The 26,841-nt window shown below is 40.8% G+C and overlaps 1 protein-coding gene across 14 annotated transcripts in view; it reads right to left on the reverse strand.

The window, feature by feature from the left end:
* Nucleotides 1–26,841, reverse strand: part of VRK2 (VRK serine/threonine kinase 2) — a 41,689-nt gene that overhangs the window by 1,894 nt on the left and 12,954 nt on the right. For 4 of the 14 annotated variants that reach the window (XM_085542636.1, XM_015856792.2, XM_085542631.1 and 1 more), the window contains 6 exons: nucleotides 19,000–19,132; nucleotides 9,917–10,037; nucleotides 7,154–7,212; nucleotides 4,806–4,987; nucleotides 1,172–1,336; nucleotides 687–857 (listed from right to left, as the gene is read on the reverse strand). In XM_085542636.1, the coding sequence (XP_085398762.1) occupies nucleotides 687–857; nucleotides 1,172–1,336; nucleotides 4,806–4,987; nucleotides 7,154–7,212; nucleotides 9,917–10,037; nucleotides 19,000–19,132 (831 nt within the window). Of the gene's footprint in view, nucleotides 1–33; nucleotides 285–686; nucleotides 884–1,171; nucleotides 1,337–4,805; nucleotides 4,988–7,153; nucleotides 7,213–9,061; nucleotides 9,088–9,740; nucleotides 10,038–18,999; nucleotides 19,133–22,841; nucleotides 23,010–26,841 lie in introns of those variants that run through there. The other 10 variants (XM_015856793.3, XM_085542632.1, XM_085542637.1 and 7 more) reach the window with 9 other exon arrangements.

The following is a 26,841-nucleotide window of genomic DNA, read 5'->3' on the forward strand; positions in this document are numbered from 1 at the left end:
CTTCACACAAAACATACAGGAGAGAAATAGAGGTGGGATGGGCACTACCTTGTTTTTATTTGCCAGTGTTTTTACAATTGTACATGTGAGGATTATGAAGCAGCACTTGATGTCTTCAGAGAAAAAGGAGACCTTTCAGAGTCTGACTATCCTGCTTCCAGCCCAGACACCTCCAGCCACTTGCTCACCACTCTACTGCCTGATGCTCACAGGTACAGCTCTGCTTTTTCTGCTTCATTCTCTTAGCTTGCACTGGAGTCTCCAGGCAGTGGTCAGCAGCCTGCCTGAAGCAAATGATTTTGGATTAATAATAAAGCTATCTTTAAAGCTACATTTTTGTGCTTGTTAGCAATTGTCCTCCTCTTGTTTTTCTATGTGTAAGAGATAAACAGGGCCAGATTTGTTAAAGGACAGAGGATGTTTACTAAGTTCAGTTGGAACGTTAGTATAACCTTGATCTGCTTTATTCTTTCTATAGTAAAGGATAGCTGAAGACTAAGGCAGGTTAACTTCTCCAACCCTCAGGTTTTATCTGTTGGGAAACACAGTGGGCAGTGCTTTACTACCCAACTGTATACAACAAACGTTAATTTGGAGCTGCATGACCAAGAAGAAACCTCACGCGAACCTTTCAGTGTTTGTGTTAAACATTAAGTTTGCATTAATGTTTAACTCACAACCCTCACCTTTTGGGGGTCAGTCTTCTGAATGGTGCCATTCAGTTTCATCGGCTTCTCTTCAGCATGGGATTTTCTGTGCGTTATCTGAGCTTGGTGCCTGCTTGGGTACTTCGAGGCATCCTCTTGTATCTTTTGCTTCTGTTTCACTGGTTTTGGTGAAGGCTTTGGAAAGTGAACCTGTTGGTGTACAGTAATTCTGTATGCTGAAGAAAAACCAGCAGGCATCACAATTATTACAGGTACTATTCCAGTATTTGACCTGGTAGTGTACCTATTTCACTCTTCTTACCTGGGTACAACACACGCAGTTGCAAGTTTCCAACAATAGAAGCCAATAAAGTGTATGTGTGCTTCTGGTGTTTGTGACTTGGTGCTTGACTTTTTTCAAGCACTCTTCTCCTCCTGGCCCTTCCCAAAAGGTGGCCAGCGAGCCAACAGAGTGAGATAATCCAGGAGACAACCATGCATTACTGCACTGCCAACACCCTCACCTCTGTTTGGGGAAGTGTCCAGTTTGAGTTACTCGGCTGTTCTTCATCCTGGAGCTGCCTGCCCGTTGCTCCAGTCCGGGCCTTGTTTTGACAGACGTTTTCCTCACTTTCCATCTTTTTTTGGTTCCGTTGAGCTGGTTTTGGCACAGGCTTTGGTAGGCGAACCTGTTGATGGACAGTCAGTTTTGTACAGTAAAAATAAGGCCGCAGTACTTTAAAAAGAAAAGCTTTTTGGCTTCACTGTTGGGAGCATAGGATGAGAGTCAGCTTTAATCTTTCTAAAGAATTCTTTTCAGCATTTCTATTGCCAGTAGATGCCATCTTCAAGCAGTACGAAGTTAGAGCTGTGCTGTGTTTGGGAGGTAGGCTACAGACTAAACCTGAGTTACACCCCTCGGAATATTCATCTATCACTGAGGTAATACAAGTTCCTCCTAGTGCTGCTCTAAGCACTACGTATCCAATTATGTCTTTTTTTGGCTTTTTTAACTTGGAAGACAAACGTAGCCAAAACACAGGCTGTATGCCACATGCCTTTGGTACTTCTGGCACCCTAATAGCTCTGTAACTGCAATGTTTGCATATGGCCCTATGTGCAGCAGCTGTGTCTCAATATAGAAGCTAGAAAAGAAGTAATATGCTTCTTATGCATACTGCAAACTAAATACATATAGGAGAGAGAAACTGCACAAGCTAAATACTGTTGGAAGTGCCAGTAAGAGCACCTCCTACAGTTTAACCCAAAGCACCTTTCAAGAACACATCTATGGATCTGTGAACATTATTGCTTAGAAACATAACATAAAGACGTATTTGTTCTGAATAACTGCCCTACCTCAGGACATAACGCTGTCAATAGCCTTGAGAAACCCCAAGACATAAGCAAGGCTCGGTGCCACCCTGACAGTTTGGAGGTCCAAGCTGTTTTCTCTGCATCGCAGCACCGCGGTGCATCGTGCAGGAGCTGCTGATCCTGCTGACAGCCATGCCTGCTATCCTCACAAGGCACATGTGCCTTAAATGACTAAATGGCTTTCAGTGCAGGGCTTACAGCATTCGGGAAAATATTTGTCGTATGCCTAAAAATGACAGTATTCCATGCTGCTAACATGGCAAGTGGGTATTAATGTAATCAGTTTCCAATATGAAACACAACATCTAACAAGCAGTCAGCTGGCCTTGCATACTTCGTTTGGCCCTAATTCTAGCATTTTCAGCGAAGGTGAGAAAGCTGAGAATATTTATCCAGTGCCAAAAACTGTTGTAAACAAATTGGAGAATTAACCTAATTAATGTTATATCATCTGTTCAATGTGCAACTGAAACAGGGAACACAGATGTAACTACTGTTTCACTTTTAATGTCATCTCAAGATTAAGTTAACGTGCAACACAGGGAGCTGAACCTTAACGTTCAAACCCTGTAAAGATTCCTTTTCACATCACCTCTGAGGACAGGTCTTGTTACAGGATCTCCTCAGGGGCAGTGCTGGGTGTTTACTGGCCTTCAAATGGGAATTAACCCAAGTTCACCTCCTTCCTGTACAAAACTACTAGAAACTAGAGTCAGTTTCTGCTTCTCAGAAGTGAGGAATCAGGCCTGTTTGTAGTGGCTCCCTCTATCTTCAGGTCACCCGTTCAATGGGAGAAGTAGATGGAGAAAAAAAGGGGGGGTAGGAACACAGAGGTGTGAGATGAAAGGAGTCAGAGCCAGGGTAAGCGTGAGGAGCTCCAAAGGGGAACTGCCTGCCTGCCACAGTGATGCCGGGACTGGCACCAAACTGCATCGCACCCTCAGCCTGCAGCCCACATTGTCCGAGAACAGCAGTAAAACCAGAGAAGGTTAGGTTACCTGCCCTCTCTGCTTGTAATTATGTGGCCCTTAAGCATTCTTCTTAAGGCAGCCAATGTCAAAATGTGTAACTATAGGTGCTGGGATCTGACTTGTTGGCCACTGGAAACAAATGTCCCTGAGCCAGCAGCACCAGAGTGCTAACAAGTGACACATCCCGCTCCTGGGGATTGAAGGAGGGTCACGCACTCACCAACAAACAGCAAAGTGCTGCAGTGACTTTTACAGTCCAGAAGTTTTACCATTTATGACACTGTACTGCACAAGTCCCAGGCCAGGCAGTGAGAACAACAGAGGAGCTGTTTGCTATCCTGCTCCAAGGAATCTCAGGCGTGCAACCCAGAGACCCAACTGGATCAAATGGAGACCCATTAATTGCACTACCAGGTGGCTGGTAAGTTCAGAAAATGGCACAAACTGGAGGGGGGAAAAACAAATGGTCTCAAATTAGCTAAAGCCAGAAAAGTCAATAAAACTGCTAAACTAAGTATCTGCAATTACCAGGATCAAAACTCAGTGCCTTTTTATTAAACGTGAACTCTGGTCCTGCCTTCCGCAACATGTAAATAGTGCTGACAATTGGTTTGTGAGACACTGGCTACAATAAAACGTAATTGTATCATGAGAGAAAGGTGACAATCAGGAGATCATGAAAAAATTACATATTCTCACTGGTGGTTAATTAGCCATGCAAAACCCCCTCAAACAGATATTCTCTTCTATTAGGAATGATTACTATGCAGGCCTACAGATGTCAATACCACAGTCATTCAAATACTTCTTTCCCTACTAATTGAAGGTTGTAAAGCTCTGGTGCCAAGGTTTTGCTTCCAAAGAGCTAATTTATGACTAGAAGGATATTTTATGTCTTCAGTTGCAGCAGCTACAAAACTCAGCAAATCAGAACCATCTGTGCGCTGATACTTGAATCACCGTTCATCCAGCAGCCTATCAGTCACATTAGTTTGCATCCTGCATTCTTGGCTCACGTACACTTGTGCTGGTCCAAAGTTCACCAGAAATATTAAAAATGAATGGTACCCTGACCCCATCCTTATTGCGCACACATCACAGGGAGAAACAGGGCTTTTGCATACGGGTAGTTTCAAGGCAGAGCTTTGCCGGGACTGACATTTCACAGCAAGTCCAGTCAGACCGCTAATTACCTCAATTTCCACTCATTAAAATAAGGTTTTATTAACCGTATTGTTTCAGGCTTAGAAGTACAAAAGGAAAACGTAACGCTATTAGCTGTCAGTCTTTAAATCCCGCGTTAGTGCATCACTGCATACCAAGAACGGAGTTAAATCCCAGAATAATACCACCTCCACATTAGTGGCTGCAGGAGCATAAAGGCAAATGACAAAGAACAGTCTGAAAGCAAGAAAATGAATTAAATGCTTTCGCTAATAAAGGTAGCTTTGCTTTTAATCTGTAAAGGAGGAAAAAGCCGGCATCCAGGCTTGCCTTCGAGATGCTGGTGAACAAAGTCCTCGACTTCCCCATTATCCTGAAAGTAAATTGTTCTCTACAGACCTGCTGCTTTGAAGCGAAGGGCTGTAGGTCAAAAGGACTCATGACAGTTCTTCCTCCTTAAGGGCTGACATCCCACTTTTTAGCAAAGCCAGGGGAAACAGGAATTAACAAACGTGGTGTGTTTAAGGCAAAAAGAACTGCTGTGTCAGTCCCGTTTTGCCATCTTAAACTATTTCCTCTTTTACAAAATCAAAGGCAACAATGAAGAGGGAGATTTAAGAAATAATTACAAAGTTCCCTTACTTACTTTTGACGCTTTAGCAGCACGGTGGTTCTGTGTGCATCCTGCAGTGGAAAAATCCAGAGGGCCATCATAGGGAATTCCACTCATCTCTAGTCCATCCAACAAGATTTTCTTAAGCTCTTGGTACTTTGGCTTTTCATCATAAGCTAAGCCATAAACATGCTTCAAAAACTTGGACAATTCACCTGTGGAACGCATTTCAAATGTAAGTTTCACTTGGTGTAGACCGATCCTTTAATTCCAAAATGGGTGCCAACCCTATACTGCCAAACCAGCCTCAGCTGAAGGCAACACTGAAAATGGAGCTGATAACATCTTGTCCTTCAGAGATGAGAAAGGAAAAGACCAACTTGGATACACAAGCTAACCCTTAAGCACTGCATCTTGTTCTGCACATGCAGTAATTTGTGTGGCAAAGGAGTTACCCAAACACAGTCATTAATCAGAACTCTACTGATAAACATTGAAGTTTTTCATATTTGCAGAATCAAAACACGACTTTAAGTATTAACTAGTCTCAATGACTCCGTTGTGATCTGCACAGATATCCTTAGAATGCTTTGGTGAACGACAAAATTCTGTCTTCTAACAGCTGGACAAACGCTGGTTCTGAGGTTACGTACTAATACAGCCTAATGACAGCATTAGTTTGAGGTAACCTACTAATACAGCCCAACAGCAGCATTAAGTTGCTTTTCAATGGTTCTAAAAACAAGAAAAGCAAAAATAATGCTCCCGGGGAAAACATGCAGGGGTGGATCAAACTTCTCTTTCAGCTGACAACCCAAGCGTATCCTCAAACTGCCGTGCCACACCAGACATCAGCATCCAGTGAAATCCCAGAAGCAAAGGCTTACTAAATATGGATGTAGATTGTGAATGCATTTTATGTAACACATCCTGCATTCCAATCACTCAGATGCAGAAATTATGAAAATAAGGGAATAAATAAAGAATAGATGCTGGCTTTTGTGGGACGTGTGATGTTTTCCCCGCGTGCTACTTCTGTATTTCAGCGAAGGAGGTAGATGACAAGATGAATTATGCACTCATCTGCTTTTTCAAACTCAAAACATTAAGCTACGGACCTTTTGTGGGCAGTTGTTCTATTCCTATAATAGTCACTCCTTCCCAACCAGCCTGGATTACCTATGGCTGAAATCCCCTACATCAATACCTCAAGCACCACAAATGAGATTAAGATTTTTGTGCTGCCACTCCTGGGGGTTGAAAACGTAGCCCTCCATGCCTGCATTGCCTACTTAGTGCTTGCTTATGGGATAAGGCAGAAAAGCAGCAGTAGAAGTTACTGCAATGAAAGCACTAAGTATCCTTCATCACCAAGTATCGTTAAGCACTGAGAATCGTGCACTGCAGAGTGACCAGCATCCAACAGCATCCTGAAATTAGTTTCTGCCCTTGCAGTAAACAAGCCTTCAAGATAAAAATGCTTTAAGCTTAAGCTTGTACACGAGGGGCATGATCCAACTCCACTGAAGTCAGAAATATTAGTTAAATTAAATTACACCCTAAAACTAATGAGTCTGACGTAATCTCACAATGAGTATTATGTAACCACCCCGTTATCAGCTAAACGCAGATATTGCAGGGTGAATTATTATGCCGGACAGATACGCATTCAGAGAGGTTCCACTAGTGCCAAATTTTACACAAATGGGATAAAGGAAAACTGCCCTGAATGCATCCATTCCTGAATTACACATATTTTGTACTACTTGCTATCTTAATACCCTATTTAATACACAGCGTATCTCTGAGCACTGTGGAGATTTCTTTACTAATTCCCTCATTCCTCAGCTTTAACTGCACAACACCACCACCAAACCTGTACTCCTGGATCTGGCAAAAGAAAGAGCCAAACCTTATAAAAAGCTGCCGACAATGGAAACACCTTCTCAACCCTAATTGTTCCACATTCAGTAAAGAAGTCGCAGCCATCTTCTCCTCAGAATTTGACTCACTAATTAAACAGGCGGGCAGAAAAGCGAGGGGAGTTTAGGGAGGACAATAAGGATGCGGACAGGCTATCAAAGAAGTATGCAGACAGAAAAAGAAGCTGAGAGCCAGGTTTGATTTCTAGATCTGATGCAGTTGTGAGGCATGTCAGGAAAGTTCAGGACTTGGTTATTCTTCGTTTGTCCTACGACCAATAAGACTGCATGAACTCAGGTCTCACAAACGCCTTTCAGGTGTCAAAGTTTGGCAATTAATATTTTAAATCAAAGAGTTGGTTTCATTTATATCATTGCTTCCCCAAATAAAGTAAGACATCCTAGTACTTTAAGTAGCAGACTGAAGAGCTATGTGGTCCACACTGTCAGCACACTTACTGCAGCTGCTTCCAGAAGAATTCCATTCCATCACTGAATTTGGGAGCTCATCCATAAGTCTGAAACAACAGGAGAATACAACAATTTAATGCGGTTTTGGAGCAGGTGATTCTTCATTTGGGATTTTAGGTAGACAGCAAGTCTCAGTTCCAAAGGGAGTGGACCTCCAGGATAGCCTATGATTCACAGCATTGCTTTTAAAACAAGACTCCCCTCTCCAGCTGTGTTTTTAACTCTTGGGAGGCTGCTGATTTCAGCAGGACCGGGTTTACAGCTAAGACTGCACCTCCACGGTTTTCTCTGCAGAAATTTTAAGCTTTCTAGACAGAGAAAAAAGAAAAAATCCTTTGGACTTGTTCTGATTTCAGCGTAGTGATTTGTATTTGTGGTATGAAAATTAAGAATGAAAGAAAGAAAACCAGAGCTCAGAATAAATCATACCTTAGAATTGGGCAAAGCAATACCAGCTCTCATATCTGAGCATTTCTTAGCACCCGCACAAGTCTGCAAATGCACCAGCCCCCTTTTCCTGAGTGAAATCTGTTCCTTTAGTTGCATTGTTAATGCTGTCAAAGGATCCTTTGTTTTGTTTAAAGGAGTCACAAAGGTCCGCTGACCGGGAACAAGATACGTTCCCAAATGTGTAGAATTGGGGTACATAGAAAATAATGTATTTCAGTGCCACAATCCAGTTACCCAGTCACATAAAATTAGTTTGTTTGGCATGCAACAGTTTCACTGAGACCCTAACTTCAGCCAAGTGCTGCCGGCAAGACAAACATGATGTCCAGGAATGCCCTGCTTTAAGCCCCTAGTTCTGTGGTAACACAAGCACCTCCAAGTTCAGGCCTGGGAATCTTGCCCTGCAAAGCTATCTACGTGGGCTTTGCATTTTGTAACAGAAAGTGGAGGATTATTTAACATCTAGCTACGTGCAGTGCACACCTCCATGCTACAGTCGCCTCATTTCCCTACTTAATAAATAAAAGTCATCGGTAATGTTCAAAAAACGCAGTCCACTGAAAGAGTGATTTAGTCCCTTTTTCATTCTTCTTAACACTTCTTTCTCCTGACCACCCTCCAAAAGAGGTCACAAGGCCAGAAGGACCCTTGGTCCCACCAGGAGCTGTTCTCTAATATCAAAAGGTTGGACTGTGTTTTGGAGAAACGAAACATTTAAACGTGTCTATTTCGTTTTAGTTTAGCTTAAATTCCAGTTCAGACAAAGACCCCACTCCAATTATAGCATGAAAATTTCTGAACTCGAGAATACCAGCAGCCCTTAATGAAGCCCATGGGTTTGGCACAGTGACCTCACTGTCCCAGTGTTACTGGTAGGAGAGGCTTAAGAACCCATAAGGGAAGGCTGATACTATCGATAAGCAAAAGAATTTGAGTCCTGCTCTGACTCCCGCTTCTCAGCTGCACCCCACCTTCCAGGCCTGGCCCTTCTTCCTCACAGTCACGCTCTCACAGCAAGAGACTGGTGTGCCCAGAAGCCATCTGCCTGGGCTGGTAATGTACTTAGTGACAGATAAGCAACTGGGTGCCCATGTGTATCCTGATGACTATTTCTGGCCCTTGCAAATAGTTCAGGCACTGAAAAACAAGGTACGTTAAAGTGGAACGTTACTTGATACCAAGGTACTTAATTAATTAGACTAGGAGGATATCGCTGCTAATCTAATCTATCATTTTCTGTGCATTTCCTCCTAAGCATCTGTTTGCTTGGCATCCTAAAAATCCCAGCAATTGCAAGGGAAGAATTAAGGGTTAATCGCAAGGGAAGAATTAGTGAAGCAAGGCGATTGATTAAATTGATTTAACATTGAATTGTGTAAGTGTTAGCTTGCAGGGGGCTGTGTAATGATCAGAGGTTCTAAAGGAGAAATATTAAACATAACATACGATGTCAACATTTACAGATGCAATCTGTATTATCCACAGTCTGCAGGCTAACCTTCTTCTCTGTTGAGAGCCGATGCCACACTGAATTTGCAGATTGATTTCTGTGGATCAGCTATCCCCATTGTGTACCTCTGTTGTGACTTGCCCTAGTTAAAAGTTTGCTGCCTCCTCCAATTGTGATGTTACATTTATGGATAAACGCTCTTCTGTACCACATGCAATTAACTCTCTAAAGTCCCAACTGTGAAAACAGTGAAAGAAAACACTAATGGACTCTGTTGCTTTAGTAAGCTCTAATGAGTCATGCCAGGAAAAAGAAAAGATTTTACACAAGTTATTTAGTATGCTGGTGTTTAAATGTAACAGCAGTGGGCTTGGGTAAATTTAAAAACCTACATAAGACAGCTAAAAAAATAAAAACAAAACAGGTATCAAATGGAAAGTTAAATACCTTGGATGCAAATGTGAAAGAAAACTTCCAAGAGACTTTAGTACCAGCATCTCTACAAAGCCCCCCCTGCAATCTGCAGTGGAAATCTATAGCATCCTTCTACGTGTGCAGTAAGGCACATGCTCATTCACAAGTGTTTGCTCTGAAAGGGGTACCAAAAAAATACATAGCAGACAAAAAGACCAGACTGTGCAGCTGAGTTTATCGCATCGCCACAGCCATACGTACACAGAAACTGGGGAAAGTTCCCGTCATTAACAGCTTCTAGCATCTCTCAATTAAGGAAAATCGTTCTTGCTTTCTCGTAAGGTGACACCCTACAGGCCGTCCTTCCCAGGCTCACTTTTTTAAGTGACAAGGATGTTGACATGTACGTGCATATGTGTGTATTGTTTCGGTTTTACTTTGTTTTTGCAGTCTGGACAGCTACGGGGTCCTTCAGGTTGTGCTCCCACGGTAGTTTCCCACATAGCCATTGCAGCATGCAGTAGCCAAGGATTTCAAGGTCACCACGTCTGGATGGAGCTAAAACAGAATGGGGGGGGGGGGGGGGGGGGGGAAGAGAAAAAAAAAGATGAAGGAGAAAAAAAAAAGATGAAGAATAAGAAGCTCTTCTTAGGAAATAGAAAAGACTTTGACTGAACTACTGTAGATGAAATATGAAAAAGCCAAATGGGCAAAGTGTTTTGTTTGTTCAGCTGCATTAGACCTAAAACACCCGGGCTTTTGGCCACAGTCCACAGACACGCAGTGACTTGTTACTGTTGAAGTAAGGGTCACTTTCCTCACCTCCTCCAACTTCATCCTTCCTCAGTCTGGCCTGTCACATGGACTTGATCCCCATGGCCTCTGACATGATCCAGACAGCCCATAACTGAGTACCAACACTTTCTCAAAGAGCCAAGCAGTAAAACAAAGAAATAAATGTCTGCTGCTAAATTGCTAACACATGTTGCAGGAAGTCCATGGGGTCCACAGTGGTCATGCGGGGACCCTGCGAGTGCAGACTAAACACTGATGGCCTTTCCTGTTCTACTACAGAGCTATTGAAGCTTGGAAGATATGACAAAACTGCCATCTAGTGTACATTTGCACGCCCAAGTTGCCTGCCTGCAAGAACCATGAATGGTTTGTGTAGAGGAGGGACACGGCACAGGCTAAAACACACTTGCTGCTTATCAAGCCCTGTGTAAATTTATCACTACCGTTTGCACTAAGGAAATTATTTCAGGAAGAACTTCACTCTCACCCTGCACAACCTGAATGGATGTATTAACGACAGAATGTAAACACCTAGATGTAATTCAGTCCAAAACTAAACCCATCCCCAAGTACCTCCCACGCAGAAAAACAGGTAACTGCAGTTAGTCAATAGACTGACTTTTCCAAGGGGAAACTGCAGTGCTAACCCATTTGCTGTTGCTTACTGCTAGTCAAAGAGTGCAAAAAACCAGAACAAGCAGGAATTGTTGCAGTATGCATTTGTGCACGTTTACAGCCTATAGTTTGCCAAGACAACGTGGAACCCGCAAAACCAGAAACTGCTGATCAAGATGAAAGCAGATGCAGAAGTTAAATTTATGCTTTTCCAAAACGAGTTTGAACTGAGCGTGAGCGAAAGAAGACTTCAGCTTTGTTCGATGCATCTTGTCTGAAGGCCGGTAGTTGAGCACAGTGCTGCTAATCCTGCTGTAAACAGATGTCATATTCTATGGGCTTTCGTTAAATTCCAGAAAGTCACTCAGCAAACTTATCTTTTAATTTAAAAAAGTCATCTGCTAAAAGCGACGATGCCAACACATCATAACTGTTTCTTGTTACCGTGCTCACATTATTGTAAAAGCAAAAGATAACTTCTTATGCATTCTCTATCTTAACTGCTATTAGACTATGGGGTTATTAAAGGCTCTTCAATCTAACACAATGCTACGCTGTCCCCCAGGGGTCGTTTATTTTCTACACTAAATTCAACAATGTCCTAATGCAAGACTTGGCTCTCGTATTAAAATAAAAACACAGTCTCTACCACTTGCTGTTCTGTAGTGATTTCTTCTGCCATAAATCTCCTGTTAACAGTGGAACGATTCCATTCATACACATGCGTTCACAACTCCTTTTGCCATTATGGCAATTCCAGATTATAACCATATAAACCAGCTCTCCGATTGCAGATCCTCTGGTTTTCACACAACGCTCCTCTGGCACCTGCTTGTGCAATACGAGCTACGTAAAGTGGCCTTTAGAGGAAAAACTGTCAAAATTACCACGTGATGCAGAACTACTGGATACCAACCTGTAAGTAATGCCAAGGTGATGAGATTTCAGGAGCTAACCTAACATTAGTGGTCTGCTGACAGAATATTCCCTGCAGAACGTGGTTTGCTCCACAGTTATGGTTTGGCCGCTGTCAGTTACCGGCCTGCTCATATTTGGATCATTCAGTCCTTCACTACAGCAAAGCTACCACAGACAGCAGATGGGTGCAAGGAAGATCTCAATGCATTCCTAAAGCCACAGTAAGGAAAAGAGGCCCACGCAAGTAAGCTGTACATCACTAAAAGTAAAAGGGGAAATGTTTTACAGGGAGATGGCAAATTCCCATATCACTTTGTCTTGCAGGTCACTGCAAGCATTACTGCTAAAAGACTTCCGCGTGTGTTTGCATAGATCCACGTGAAAATGTCAACATGTGATTCCACAATTGCTCTTGCTTATTCCTTCTCTCTGCTCCCTTCCCAGCTCAGTACCACAGATGCCAATTTCCTCAAATTCAAGATCATTTTGATCCTAGTAAAAAAACATATTCAAATAAGTAATCTTAAATGAGTAAATATGACCTAGGATCAATGGGACAATTAGATTTTCACCCAAATAAAGCACTAATAAATAAATATAAACTATAAGTTTACTTGCAGAAGAACAGTACTGGGGAGTACACGAATTCTTGGTGAGCATCAACACAGAAGTCAACCTGGCTTCATTTTCAATGTGATGGCCAGGCAGAGACACAACAATTCTGCTTGCTAAGTCGTCACTGTTATAAATGTATGTATCCAAAGCAGCGCTTACACTGAATTCTCTTATTTTTCTGCGATATTTTATTTCACTGTATTTTTATCGTTTAGCTTTTTTACTGGAAGATTTAAGGTCCGATTCTGTCCTCACTTCTGCCTAATAAATCAGGCTTAACTCCACTGAAGTTAGTGAATTAACAGCGGTGTCAGTGAAATCAGAGTCAGGCCACTAGAAGTTTTATATGCACTACAAACATATACTCAACTTGCAGCCATAGGGTTGAACAATAACTCAGAGTAAAGTAACTGAAGCAATTCACCCTGAGAAGAAAATATACTATGCATCTTTGTATACTGGATTTGGCAACTGTCTGAGCCCTAATATAAATTCAGATTACTGTTTCAAAATAGAACAGAAATGATACCACACTATGCCCTCGATGCTACACTGCTCCCGAGAAACTCATCTTAAAACCACGTCAAAATGGGGGTTTTCCTCTACGGCCCTCATTCAGCTCACTTTCTCAGGCCTTTTGTAAGGAGCTGGGAGGCTAATGAGCAATAAATGAAATGTTTTTCTATTATTTTTAATTAGCACTGTTGCATTACGGTTTTGCCACTAGCATTTCTTTAAATTGGAAGCTTTTCATAAAAAACATCATTTTAGCTGCTCATCATGTATCTGCATGAACTGGAACCTCCGATTCTCCTTGGCATTACAGCATACAAATCCATATTAAATCACAAACAAATATAACTTATACCATAGCCATTAATCCAAAAGCCCATAAAGAAAAGGGGTGTTAACATGACTACAGAGAAATATTAGTATGGTAAAAATATATCATTACTGTATTTTAATAAATCAAAGTGGCTCACTTTTTTTTTTTTTAAATATACGTATTTTTTAACTCAAAGTTGAGCAAAAAATGAAATGGACAGCTACAGGAAACAGGTGAGGTAAATGCAGCTAAGCAAAAATGTGAAATGAATTGCAGTGCTTAGAGGCTGTATACACAGAGTTACCCAGCCTTGGCCAGGTCAGCTGCCAGCAGGGGTTGGGGCAGTCTCTCCTTCCCTCATGCATGGCTCTGCACGGTTTACTGGGCACTTTGCAGAAACAGTCACTGATAATAACCACAAAGAAAAACAAATCCAGTGCAAACGCTGTGCTGACTACACCTCTTCTAGATAACTCAACCTGGGGTTATGCCAGCGAGCAACTCATCCTATGCCAGCTCCAGTCTCCACCCCAAACTTGATGTTTAAGTAGTTTAAGTAATGGGAAGGTAGGGAGACTGGATTGGAAACATGTCTGCAGCAGAAGAGGGAGCAGAAGATAAAGCAAGGGAAGTTCACAATGAGATGTGAGTGGGAGGTAAAATGGTGGTGGCAAGAGATACAGGTACTGGGTTGGAAGCAAAAGGTCCTGGAGCTGCAGTTAGCAGAACACATGGAAACAAGAAGTTTTACTCCTCTTTAAAAATAAATGTAAGGGCCACATAGATAAGGGGCTGACAAGCAGCTGTGAGGGTCATTACTGTTTAAACTCCTGGTGTAAAGCATGAGAAACCAAAATGAAAGAAAACAGCTAATTCCAAGCCACGCTCATCAGCTATGCTCAAAAATGGTGATGCTCAACATCTTGTTTTTGCTACTTCTGACTGTTCTGGCAGGGCAGGATAAGCTTATGGAGGTGGTTTTAAGAACATATTCAATCTTCCTTCTTTTCTTTCCAAAGCCTGACTGTGCCTTTTCTTACCATGACCTTCTGCTCCCTCTTCTACTGCGGACACATTTCCAATCCAATATTCAGAAACTAAAACATCATTTTATTTATCTCACACTGCAAAGTTCCACCCATTTTTTATCAGTTATATTTTCCCTTCATTTTTAGATTTACAGTCTGTCCTGAACAAGGTCGTTGGGAGGCACAGAGTGCAGCTAATCAATAATTCATGTGAGTGACAAAAAGTGCAGTGGGCTCCCTCTGACTCCTTACTGCACACAGACAGACGCCAAATAAACCTCTTGATCCAGAGCCATTTAGAGCTGAAGTTCCTAAGAAGCCATGCAGGCCCAGAAAGAATTTTTTTCCAGGCACAGGTGTTTATATTCCTTAACATCCCTCCTCACAAAATGAGCCCTGCAGATATTCAAGTCAACACTTGTATGTAACAGAAAAGGGAAAATGGACAAGCACCAAGCTATGTTTTTAATATCAAACAGCAACAGCTCTGTCAGATCCGCGGGGAAAACACAAACAAGAACTGCAGATCTGTCTCTACAATCAGCCCAACACTGCATGCCCTGTAAAAACACTACACAAACATCAGGGTGGACTGCGAGGAGCACAAACTGCAGTAACCCAGTGGGAAGGGTAGAAAGATCTGTCTAAAATGTGGCATCTTTCCCCAGCATGGGACTAATAAAGCAGCTCTTACTGAGGCAAACTTCATCAGATGCTCTGCTTAGCCTTATGCCTGTCCCAAGTCACCATTGCTGCCTTCCAGGTGCAGATATCAGTCCTGCAAGGATTCTGTTAGTCACCCTGCTCAATGCAAGAGATGGCAAAATCACTAACTTACTGAGCAACATTTGTTACAAGGAAGAGAAGAGTTACCTGGAAACCTATGGCAAAAAACATATGCTGGAGGGAATTCAGCATAGATGGTCTTACGCTCATCAACTATAGCAAATTAAAACTGGTGTTAGGCACTCAATGCACAGGACTGGAGTATTTAAAAAAACTCAATATGTTAAGCACAGTATATCTCCAGAGAAATTAGGTATTGACTGCATGCCTCAGTGAGTAGAAAATCTACAAAAATCCATAGGAGACATTGATCCAAATATTACATTTTAACACTATATAACCATTTTTTAAACGTATGTTGTGCACAGATATATTTCTCTCTAATTATCAATCAACAGCCAACGTAACACAGTTTATATAGAATGGTCATTAAAAGTGAGTACAATGCATACTCAATGCTGTGCTAAAATTAACAGCGCAGTTGTGCAATGTGGAATCTGCATCACAATAAAAAGGAGGTTGATTTAACGAACCCAGTAGAACAATGCCACATTCAGCATTGCTTTTTGGCCATACACCATTTGCAAAGAGATCCAGGCACCAACTGCAGAGCCAGCCTTGTGGGTAGGACTCTGTGGCAAAAAGCCCCAGCAGTGGCCTTGGTTTGGCTGAGGACGAACTCCAGGTATAGGAAGGACGCAGCTGCAATTTTGGTGAATACCTGCAAACATCCAGCAAGTTCAGAAACCCCAGAGAGAACAGGAGAGCCAGTCTGCAGGGCCTGCACACAGAATCACAGAGTTGTAGGGGCTGGAAGGGACCTCTAGACATCATCTAGTCCAACCCCTGCCAAAGGGGGCTCCCTAGACCAGGCTGCACAGATAGGCACCCACACGATGGATAGTGAGCACGTGATCTGTGCAATTCTTGCAAAAAGCAAAACCAGCATTAAGAGCCAAGGAACAAGCAAGGCAGCTCCTCCCTGCCATTCCCAGTTCATGGGAATTGCCCTTGTGTTCCAGCACAGAGCCACACTGGCACACAGTGTCACACCTGCTCTTTGAATGGCACATCCAACTCAACCCTTACCAGAGGCTATCGGACAAACATGCACTAATTGTGATGCTCAAAAGGGAAACTTTCTGGATCTTGATGGACTGTGTAACTTCTACAAGTGATGAGCTCCTCAACAAAACTGGGGAATAAATAGGCATGAAGCTGGGTTAATCTCTCAATTCAGCTAGGGAAACACCAGTTTTGATTTAAATGAGTAGGAAGTGGATGCATTTGATTGACTTTACGCAAGAAGGTTATCAGCTTCAAGCATTGCCAAGAGGCACTTTTGAAAGCAACAAATTCACGATTTTGTTTTAAGTTTCAGCCTGCATCTCAAATCACTGCATATATTCAGGTAGCTACTTTATGAATAAAACCAGAGCAAGTCAGAATGTTCTCATCTGTGTACCTCAACACAGCACTACTGGTACTTATTTCGAGGATTTAGGGTTTGAAATACATTTATGTTGCTACATGCACTCAGAAAATACCCTCTGGAAAGGATCTCATTTATATAAAACAACATTTTAAAAAATGAACTACGTTCTGAGAGCATTCAAGTAAAAAACATTCCATGCTGAAAACTTGGGTAACGCCAGAACTAAGGCTGCCTGCTCAGCTGTAATTTGGCCACACTAATGCAGTCTTTAAACACTTTCCAGAAGAGCACCCCCTCACAACTGGTGCTTGAGAGACTTGATCGTATGTCAGGAATAAAAAAGGAGATTGCTGAGAAAAGCCCTTTGCAAAGCTGTTGGAGGCCTTTAGCTTCTCAAAAGATCTCTGCAGATCTGAAGCTCACAACAAGATATGAGATGAGTGATACCAGTCATCGTATTTTGCCATCTGGATCTGTGGTCTCTCTGGCAGAAGTCACTGCAGATGTATATTTTCCCTGGGATGCTGAGAGACCTGCTGCATACAAGAAACTGGTAACTTGACCTTAATGGATTCAGGATGTTACAAAGTCAGAGCTGGGACATTCACTGCAAACAGTTTGGATTCTTTGCAACACACCAGATACCACTTTCTGCAGGCTTTTTTGATGGAAGCAACTGAAAAGACTTTCTGTTCACAGCCATTATGAAGTATAAACTTTTCAAGTGTAGGACAGAGGAAACACCCCTTCAATCCACCTTTCGGAATATTTTGTTTATTCTAGAGTCTGCCAGCTCCCACCAGTTCCAGCATGGCTTTAGCAGCTTGAGAAAGCAATCTAACCCACGAGCTGGCTAAATACAAGAACGTACGGTTGAATACACACATGCTTTGCCACACATTTCCATTAAAATTTCCTTTTCCTTTCAAATAAAAGCAATTACCAGTCACCTAATCAAGCATTCACAATAGATACCAGTCTACTAGACCAGGTAGCTGCTATAAACACCCAGCCTATGAGCCATACATATTCACAGTGCCCACATAAAATACAAGTATACAGACACACCTCTCAGTATCAGGAACACAAGTCAAAGTCAAACATCCAGAAAACACACTGGGCAGGTTAGAAGAGGTTGTAACAGATGCCCTCTTCATCACCAAACATTTTTTAGATGGTGAAGTTGTGCAATTCTTTAAGCAGCAAATACTTGACAGTCAGATTTCATTTTTCCTAATGACCAGAGTTAAACGATTGCAGGTTTTAACAGTGCCGGCAAATTATCAAGACCCTCTACATTACATGGTCAATGGCCCTTTTAATAGAAAAAGCAATAATACACAGTTGTTTGTGCCAACTAAGACTCGTTAGAAAGTATTAGTTTAAGGTAACACTCCAGCAGCTATTAACAAGCACAGATTTCAACAGTTATCACTTGCGACACTATGATTCTAGCAAAACTGACAACAGAAAACCATTCCTTTTGTTTCAGAAGATCTTGGGGATGGGAGGGGGGGAGTAAAGGAAAGAAAAGTTAACAAAAACACTGTTGTGTAGCAAGAGTCAAAGTTTTTCAATAATCACCATTTTTTCACTAGCATAACATTAGAATTGACTTTTTGTCTTGCTGACATAGCAACTAAGAAAGTTGTGTTGCATTGACCATATTGATTGTGAACAATGCAGCCATCAGTGGGACTCTGCACCATATATTTTCAATATTGACCTCCCATTCCCTTTTCCATGGCTCTATGGGTCTGCTATTGGATTTGGACTGCGGTGTAATAAACAGCTAAGGTTTAATTAATGGTAAATGAATACAAGACATAGGTTATGACTTTAACTAATTAGGGAATTGTTGAATTAAGTCTGCCTTGGAATGCAAGGCAGTACAATCAATATCCAATAAAAGGACTATGTATGTAATTTACCTGCAAATGTGTTTCCAATACCATCAAAGTGAGTTTAAATAAGTAAGATATATGAAAGGCTACTGGAAAAAGATTTCAGAAAGTTAACACTTTATGGCTTCAGAAAAGATTTTTCTCCTTGCAGAAGGAGAAATATCTTGAAATATCTTCTTACGACACAGATGGTGACACTCAGACACAGCCCTCCCTAAAGGACAGTGCAAACTTGAAACATTTTTCCTTGACAACGCAACATTAACAAACACTGCCTCTGTCTCTACAGAGTATAGCAATACAAACCAGCACTCCCAACATGAATTAATTACACGTAACGGCGAGCTTTTCTTAGGGCATCTCATGCTTTTCTTAGGGCATCTCATGTGGTTCCTGTACCACACATGCAGCAGCCTTTCAGTTTAAACTGTGCTGCCCCCCTCCTCACCAGCACTGAAGAAGTGCTTGCAGGTACAAGAAGAGGTCACCACACATGGGTCTGATCAACCCCATGACTACTTCTATTGTACACATTGGCTCTCACAGCCTGATTACTCATTCTGTAATCACTTCTCCGAAACACAAAAAAGAAACCTACCTACTCCCTTGTGGGCATCTATGCTGGTAAACTCTATTGTCCCATTATGGCCCTTCCTAGGATTTTCCTGATACTGTTTGTGGTTCCCATTGGGACAATATCTGTAGGAAAGTCCATAATCTGCAAGATAAACCTGGAAGACATGAACAGACAAATGAATAATGCTTTTGTCCTTTGAAAGTATAACCTTTATAATTAAGTCTTAAGAAACTGATAGATTAAGGACAGCCTTAGATCTAAATTTTATTAAACCAAATGGTGCCTCAGGATAAAATATGTACAACTGGGGGCTATAACAGCTGCCCTCCCCATTTAAATCCTTCTACTACTACAGTCTTTATCTTATACCACAGTCAAGCAGAATTTCAGTCTTTTATCCTATTCCTAAGCTCTCTCCTCTCCAGCTGGGCAGCCAGACATCATAAATGGCAATACATATTTTATGCATTCTCACATTGCTTGTGAGACCCCTTCATTCCCTTACTTAGAACACTTAGCAAAACAAACCAGTATCCCCCACAACCCAGAAAGCAAACTTTGTAAATAATCCCCGAGATCAAAGTAACCTTTAAAAAGACACAGAGGAAAAACTTCATTCTAAGTTATTCTGAAGTAAATATATGGACTTACATCAGTGCTCCTGTGCTGCCTGTCAAGACCGCCCCCAACATACCACTTGGTACCCATTTCTCTAAGCACAGTGCATGAAGTACTGCATCCATGTCAGTTTTGCCACTTACACTGAAGACAAGTTCAGTGCATGAAGTTCAGATTAACATGTTCTACCCTCCAGCAGGGGAGAATTTAATACATGCATGTGGTCAATTACCACAGCAAGGCGAAAAAGCAGCTGGACTTTAATCACAATACATCCACCCCATAACATCCTAAAGGTTATTTTCTCACTTTGTCATTTGCACATGCTCACCTGGCCTTTTCCTCCCTCCCACTGACCAGCTGTCACATTAGAGAACTGCTTTTATTTATTTTTTAAAATGAATGTCTAAGGACAGTCCTTTCACAAAAAATAAAATCAAATAAAGCTACAGGTTGCTATTATACTGCCAGTGGAACTAATCCATGGTGCTGAAGCTCAATCATCTGAAAGTATTTGCACTGAACTCTATTACAAAGAAACCTTCTTCTTACTCTAACCTTAGTTTTAGTTTCCTCTTCAGCTAAAAAAAAAAAAAAAGTTTACCCTATAGCCCTAAAATAAACTCATCCAGAACTCTCTTTTAATTTAATTATATCACTTCTGGAAGAGGAAAAACAAACAAACAAAAAACCCTCAAGAAAACTTAGTGCATCATTCTGTAGCGCATGCTGTTGAATTACTGATTCCTGTTTGTGCTCCAGGCAGCTTCAAATCCTAGGATGGCTGGTCTCTTGGTTTTAGTGTTTCTGCTGCAGGATCTGTGCTTATTTGGAGCGTGTAAGCTGGGATGCAGCACTCGCTTCCTGCAGGGTGATGGCTTTTAAGATTACCGATTATGTTTTTCACCTGACAGACTATACAAACTGTGATACAAGATTAAAGACTGTAGGCATGTACAGAAAATCTGGGACAAGGCATAAACTTTGTTGGGTTCACTGATTTGATTTTCTCCTACATTCGTTCTCCAGCGTATTCCTGATGCTCTGGTACCTGTCCTAATTGAGCTCACAGTCCATATGAGAGAACTAATTCAAAGTTCTGTAATACCAAAAGCAATGACTTCTTAAAGCCACTCACACACAACGTTTCTGAGCACACCACTTAGTTCCCAAAGTTGGCCACATCTGTCACTGCTCAGCCCATTTCTTCTGGCCCAGCCATTTACCACATCTGCAACTCTCACACCACATCTTTTCCATAATCACAGAGCTGATGGCAGCCTCTCAACAGAAAGCCTTTCGGCCACCTGCAAAATGAGTCCCCTTCAGCTTGTACAAAACCAGCAATGCACCGTTACAACCTTGTCACAACTATTATTAGAATGTCTACATTATTTTAAATCACCATGAATTTCATTTCATCAATTCTCATTATAGCCCCTTCATCATTAATAAGATATATAGTTCTTTATAGCTGCTTTTCACTTTTTGATAATGTACCACAGCACGCCCTTCTCAATTTGCTGAGAACATGGTGGGTAAGGATAGCTACGTAATTTGTAGGGTGCTTTTTGGTTTTGGTTTCGTTTTGCTTTGTTTTATTATTTTAAAAAGAATATAGGAAGGGGGAAAGGAAGATGATTATTAGAGAAGATTGAGAAATATGAAGTCAGCATTAGCATGTTTCCCAAAATCAAATATCTTTCATCTGCAAACTATAGGGACTGCAAAGCAAAAGAACTGAAAGAAAACACACAGAATAAGATATGTAAGATGCTGCAAACAAGAAATATCAAGGATGATGAAGATGCAAGTAATGTAAGCCTAGAACAGCAGGTTTGAGCTGAGCTATGTTATATATTCCATCTTCCCCTGCAGAAATCAACTCTGTTGATTCATCTCAGAGTTCTTGTTTGTTTTTAAAATGCATCCCAGACTGTACTAGACTCAGGAGTGCTTAGCACTGTCTGCTACTAATAGATTTTGTTACAGATTAGAAGCAAGATTTTTGAAGTCTTCCCACAAATAATTATTTACACGCACAAGCAACCAGCCGTAGATTCAGTGCTCCTCTTTCTCTTTCTGTGCGTGACTCCTTCACAAGGGTTTGTATATAGAAAGTGCTAAATATCTACTAAACATAAAATTCTTACAACTCATGCATGTTATATCATATAACTGCACTGGCTGGGGAAGCTGAAACTTTGGATTCTTGGGGTATATTCTTTCTCTTGAAGTACGTATAACAGGAGCTTCATCATGGAACAGATCACAGCAAAGGGATTCTCCCTTCATTTTCAGTGGTTCTACTAAGTTTATGTAAGGTACTGTAAATAATTAAGCAAACATCTACTAATATGAAGCAGGTTGCCAATAGTGATAGAGCTGTCAGATTCCTTCGGACATCATACTACAAAAGACAGACTAAAATAGATCTTGGGATCAGAGCCCATCTTGGAACAAAAAGTTTTAAGTATAGCAATTAGTACAGAAACAGCATATTTTACAAAACAAAAGCCAATAAAGGCAAATAGAAGAATAAACAAAGAAGAGAGGGAAAGAAATCATCTGCAGGAGGGATTTCAGGCCACTCACAACACTTCTCAGCAGTGAATTTCTACATTCAGGGTCTGGAAGGCTCATGCACTTGAAGAGGACAGTTTGCAGTGAGAGACAGCCTCATGTGCTCACATATACAGAATGGAATAAGGCTCCAGAAAAAAAAAATAAAGGAAGAGATGGGATGCTAGAGAAACGTACACTTCAGAAATTAGGAGTAACAATATTGGCAAAGTAATAACACTATTGCTACAACATAAATGGAGTGCTGCATTACACAGTTTTAATGTGTGAATTTTGCCAAGCTGCAGCAGGTAAAGAAGGAAGAACACTTAGACTGGAACCTCATTTAATACAAGCTTTATACACAAGGAAGAAAAAAGCAAGCATCAAGTAGACTAAGAGGACTGAGTCTAGTTAGAGGGAAATACACGCAGTGGCTCCCGTCTCACAGGCTGGACTAAGACCAGAGTAGAAAACCCATATAAAAGAACAGTTATGTCAGAAGTTTTGTAGAAGCTAAAGCATAAACAATTCTAAGACAAAATGCTACTTGACTATGCCCCTTCTGAACACTGAGAACTAGTGTCAGTACGTCTATCTTTCAAAAGTTTTGAAACATATCTCTCATAAAGACAACATCAGGCTCATCACAAAGCTGAAATTGGACTAAAATCAACCCTTACTTCACTTCTCAAAGCCTACTGAAGAAATACATTCGACTACAGAAAGAATCAATGACATCCTTGCAGGCCAAATCTCAAGCCATTTCTGGGATCCTAGTCTAGCTTCTTTGCTCTCCTTTCTTTATTTAACAGTGTGCTTTTGTCCTTTGTTGGCTTGTTTGTTTATCCTTCTTTGGTGTTTGTTTGTTTTATAGCCAAGAGGAGGAACAGGAACAAATCCCAGTGCTGGAATCAATTGAAGTCCAAGACATTTGGGCCATAACTACAAAAATAAATTGAAGCAGTGTGAGCACACATCTCAGCCAGCATCCACGTGTTAAAGACAGTCTCTGTATGATATCTCCGTATACTGCATCCTTCCTAAAACACATGAAGGAGAACAGAAAAGAATTTCATTTTCCTCACTTTCACCTGCTCTTAAGCAAATCTGTCATGCAGGTCTAAAGAGCAGAAGCTACAGAGATTCATGACACAATGAAAAACAGCTTAAAGCTGGAATTATTTTCATGCATGTTTTCCCGTATGACCAATTCATGTACTTTATACCTTTGCACTTTCCACTGAAAGCTGGTCTGAAAGTTAATATTCTCAAATGTTTCCTCATTCTCCTTTTTCATTTTCAATTCAGATCATTTATGATTTATGTCCATATTTTATTCTTTAACTATGATGCCTACGAAAAACTTAAAACCTAAGCCAAAACAGATGCAAATCCAATTTTAAAGCCTGCAGCTTAAAAATCCAAACACATGGCTTCTGGTAGTCTTGAGTCTGCAACACTGCAGCATGTCTGCCCATATATTGCAAAAAATGCTACGAGAAACCTTTACAGGAGACAGTCTACCAAACCTCATATCATTTATTACAAACTCCAACATTAAGCTTCCCTCTGGAGCTCATTTGTCTCTTTTAACAGTATTACCATTTAAATGAGCTTAGTGGAGCCTCTTTTAGAGTCTCCATCAGTAACACTGTTTTATCATACAAACAGTTACTTCCATTCAGGACAATCATGACACTCCCCACAACACTGAGACAGCGCTTCACTTGTGTAATTTACAGGTCTGATCACTCCAAGTTTGCTTTCAGGCTTCTCCCGGATTCATGGGCTGTGCACTTCCCTCAGTACATCACTGCTGTTCTGTCAGTCATTGTGCTGGGTCCATGTTCAGAAACATATTGACTAGAGAATTGATCTTTTGACCTGTAACTCACTGAATGGCCTCGCTCCCTTTTATTGAATAGATCTGCAGCTAGCTGCTCTTTGAGGTCAGTTGATTTCTGATCTTCTAACCATATCTAAACGTCATTTGGAGGTCACAGAGTGACAGGACCTTTACTTTATTTGTTTCTCTCTCTTGCCACAGAAGGTAAAGGATAGCAGTATGGATTTCACATGTTATTTCAAGAAGGGAACTGATATTTATTGGCAGCGGTGTGAACATACTAGGTTAATTTATAGACGAGACAGCACAAAGTTTAATACAGAGAAATGATCTTTTCTGGAACTGCAGGACATCAGTGGGAAATTTGGACATGACAGTACACATCAACAGCCACTAAACAGCAAACAAATGCAAAGCTCAGTATAAACATACATTCTTTTACAATGAGATCCATCTCTTCACCAAAACAATGCAACAAAAATACGAAAAGTATTTCTATGTAGAGATTATTTATGGATTCCATTTAAAAACCAGAACGTCTATAATTAAAATTACACTTCCGTTTTATTTTCTATTAAAATCCTAAATCCTGGAGAGTAATAACTCTCTAACGTAAAATACAACAAAAACTCACTGCATAAACTGTTAAGTCAGTCAGTTTTATTATTTGACTCCCTGGAGGTAGAGTTCTCCCAGCTTATCTGTTCCTGAGTTTGATCCTTCCATTGGCTAGATGTTCCTGCTTCTTAAGTGCGAAACTATCTTGCTCACTCTACTTCTCCATTCCATTGCTTTTAAAAACACAACAAGGCAATCTAGCTACCCACCATTTTAACAGAGAAAGCAGATTGAGCAAAACATGCTCCACAGACATTTTGTGGTAATAATAGTGTTTGAGGTTTTAACTGAAGTGTGTAAGGTTGATAAAAGACTGCCAAATTAAAGTACGGCGTCTCTGACAACCATTTGGAGGATGTGGGACAGGTGATTCCACATTGCTATCACACTGAGTGAGTCAGTGGTGGGCCTCACAGAGCTTCCAAAATACTGCTGCAATAAGATTGTAAGCTATTCATCAGCTCACCAGCACGCTGTAAAGATTGTCTATGAAGTCACACAATAGGAACAGGACATTTGAACACAGGAAGAAGCGACTTTCATATTGAAATTAAATCTGAATTACAGGCATGTGAACGTGGCCAAGAGGTAATAAATGCAATATCACGTATGCAAGTATACATGCACCATTTTGGATGCTCAAGTCTGTGTGAAGATACTGCACAGTACTGCTTCTTTTTTGTGGAGTTTACTGCAAACCTTCAACATCAGTGAGCATTTTCCACTTATTTTTCTATCAAGATAATCTTTTGTACAAAGTATCTGGTTTAACCTCTGTTTACCTGTCAACTGTACACTCTTATTTAGTAAAACCTGAACAGCTCTGTTTCCTTAATCAAACAGAAGTGCAAGTTTAATTCACATCTTACCAAGGTAAGCGAGTATTAGAAATCCTTTCCTCCTGACTTTGTGGTTTCATTTATTTGTTTTACAGAACCATTTCAGTGGAAAACACATTTTACCAACACAAAATTTGAAACAAAATCTCTGCAGTGGTTTACACTTTGTACAGTTTGAGCTAGGAGCTACTTCAGCTGAAACATCTATTTTCTGTATTTAGTAAGTTGTATTTTCAATCTGTCAGTGACTACACCACTCAGAAAAAATTCAATGCTAGTAACGTAATCTTCATGCAGACAACATGAAAAATAAAGCTTTACTGAGGGGTGATATCCTAAGTCAACAGCACCTGATCACAGCCAGCCACATGCCTTAAAATTTTATGATTACTGTCAATGGACACTTCCGAAATGATTTCAATGTGAAAAACAGCAGCGTATTTAGTTGCCATAAAAATACACAATAGTCAAGAGAAAAAAAAAGTCATTTTGAGTTATGTTAATGGAATTGGGTAGCAGATCGTTCTGCTTCTAAATAGCCTTCTTCCCAGATTCAGCAGGCTGGTAAACATCATAAACTGAGATTATGCACTGGCTGATACCAGTGTCTAAAAATGTGGCAGCTTTATAAGTCATGATACTTCTTAAACTATGTATTTTGGAAAGCTGAAAAGATAATTTTGAATCAACCATTTAACTTGAAACTTATAAGAAAGCTGATACAGTTTAATGGTTCAACCTTTAATGGCAATGAGCTGTTTCATAATATCTGTTTCTTCATCACTGTGTTAGGGAAAGGAAAAAAAAAAAAAGGAGAACTATTGCTTACAGTTAACTATACTTAAGTGAAGTTAGAGATTTCCCCCTCCCCCCACGCCCTTCAATAAAAAAATGAATAGTCAAATTGAAAAAAGACATGGTACAATCATAAAGAGTATGACAGGATCATAAGTTTTGTTTCACAACGTTTTATCAAAACACTTCAATTTCAAGGCTAATACCAGGGCATTAAAGAGCTGTAACCTTAATCCTGCTCACCTGCCATACCTACTACAACAAGAGGAACAAAACTCAGAAGCACAGAATCACAATTCACAACAACATTAGAAAGCAAGAACATCTCAAGAGTGAAAATACAACAGGTCACATCCCTAAATCCTACTACTGTACTTAAACCAGCATAATCTAGAACCACAATTAGCTCCTCTAATGTACTTTGTTGATCAGTCTACCTGCCCCTTACCACTACCTCCAGTCAGCAGAACACTAAGAATCTGAACAAAACTTATTGTTCTCTTTCTCAATCCTAAAGCTCTAGAGTCATTATTGGATTTGTCATGAGAGGATGTGAATATTCACTCCCCAACTTCTCTTAAT

This window comes from Coturnix japonica, chromosome 3 (genome assembly GCF_054131305.1).
Source record: "Coturnix japonica strain WE chromosome 3, WE-NBRP24, whole genome shotgun sequence".
In the NCBI taxonomy this organism is placed as follows: Eukaryota; Metazoa; Chordata; class Aves; order Galliformes; family Phasianidae; genus Coturnix; species Coturnix japonica.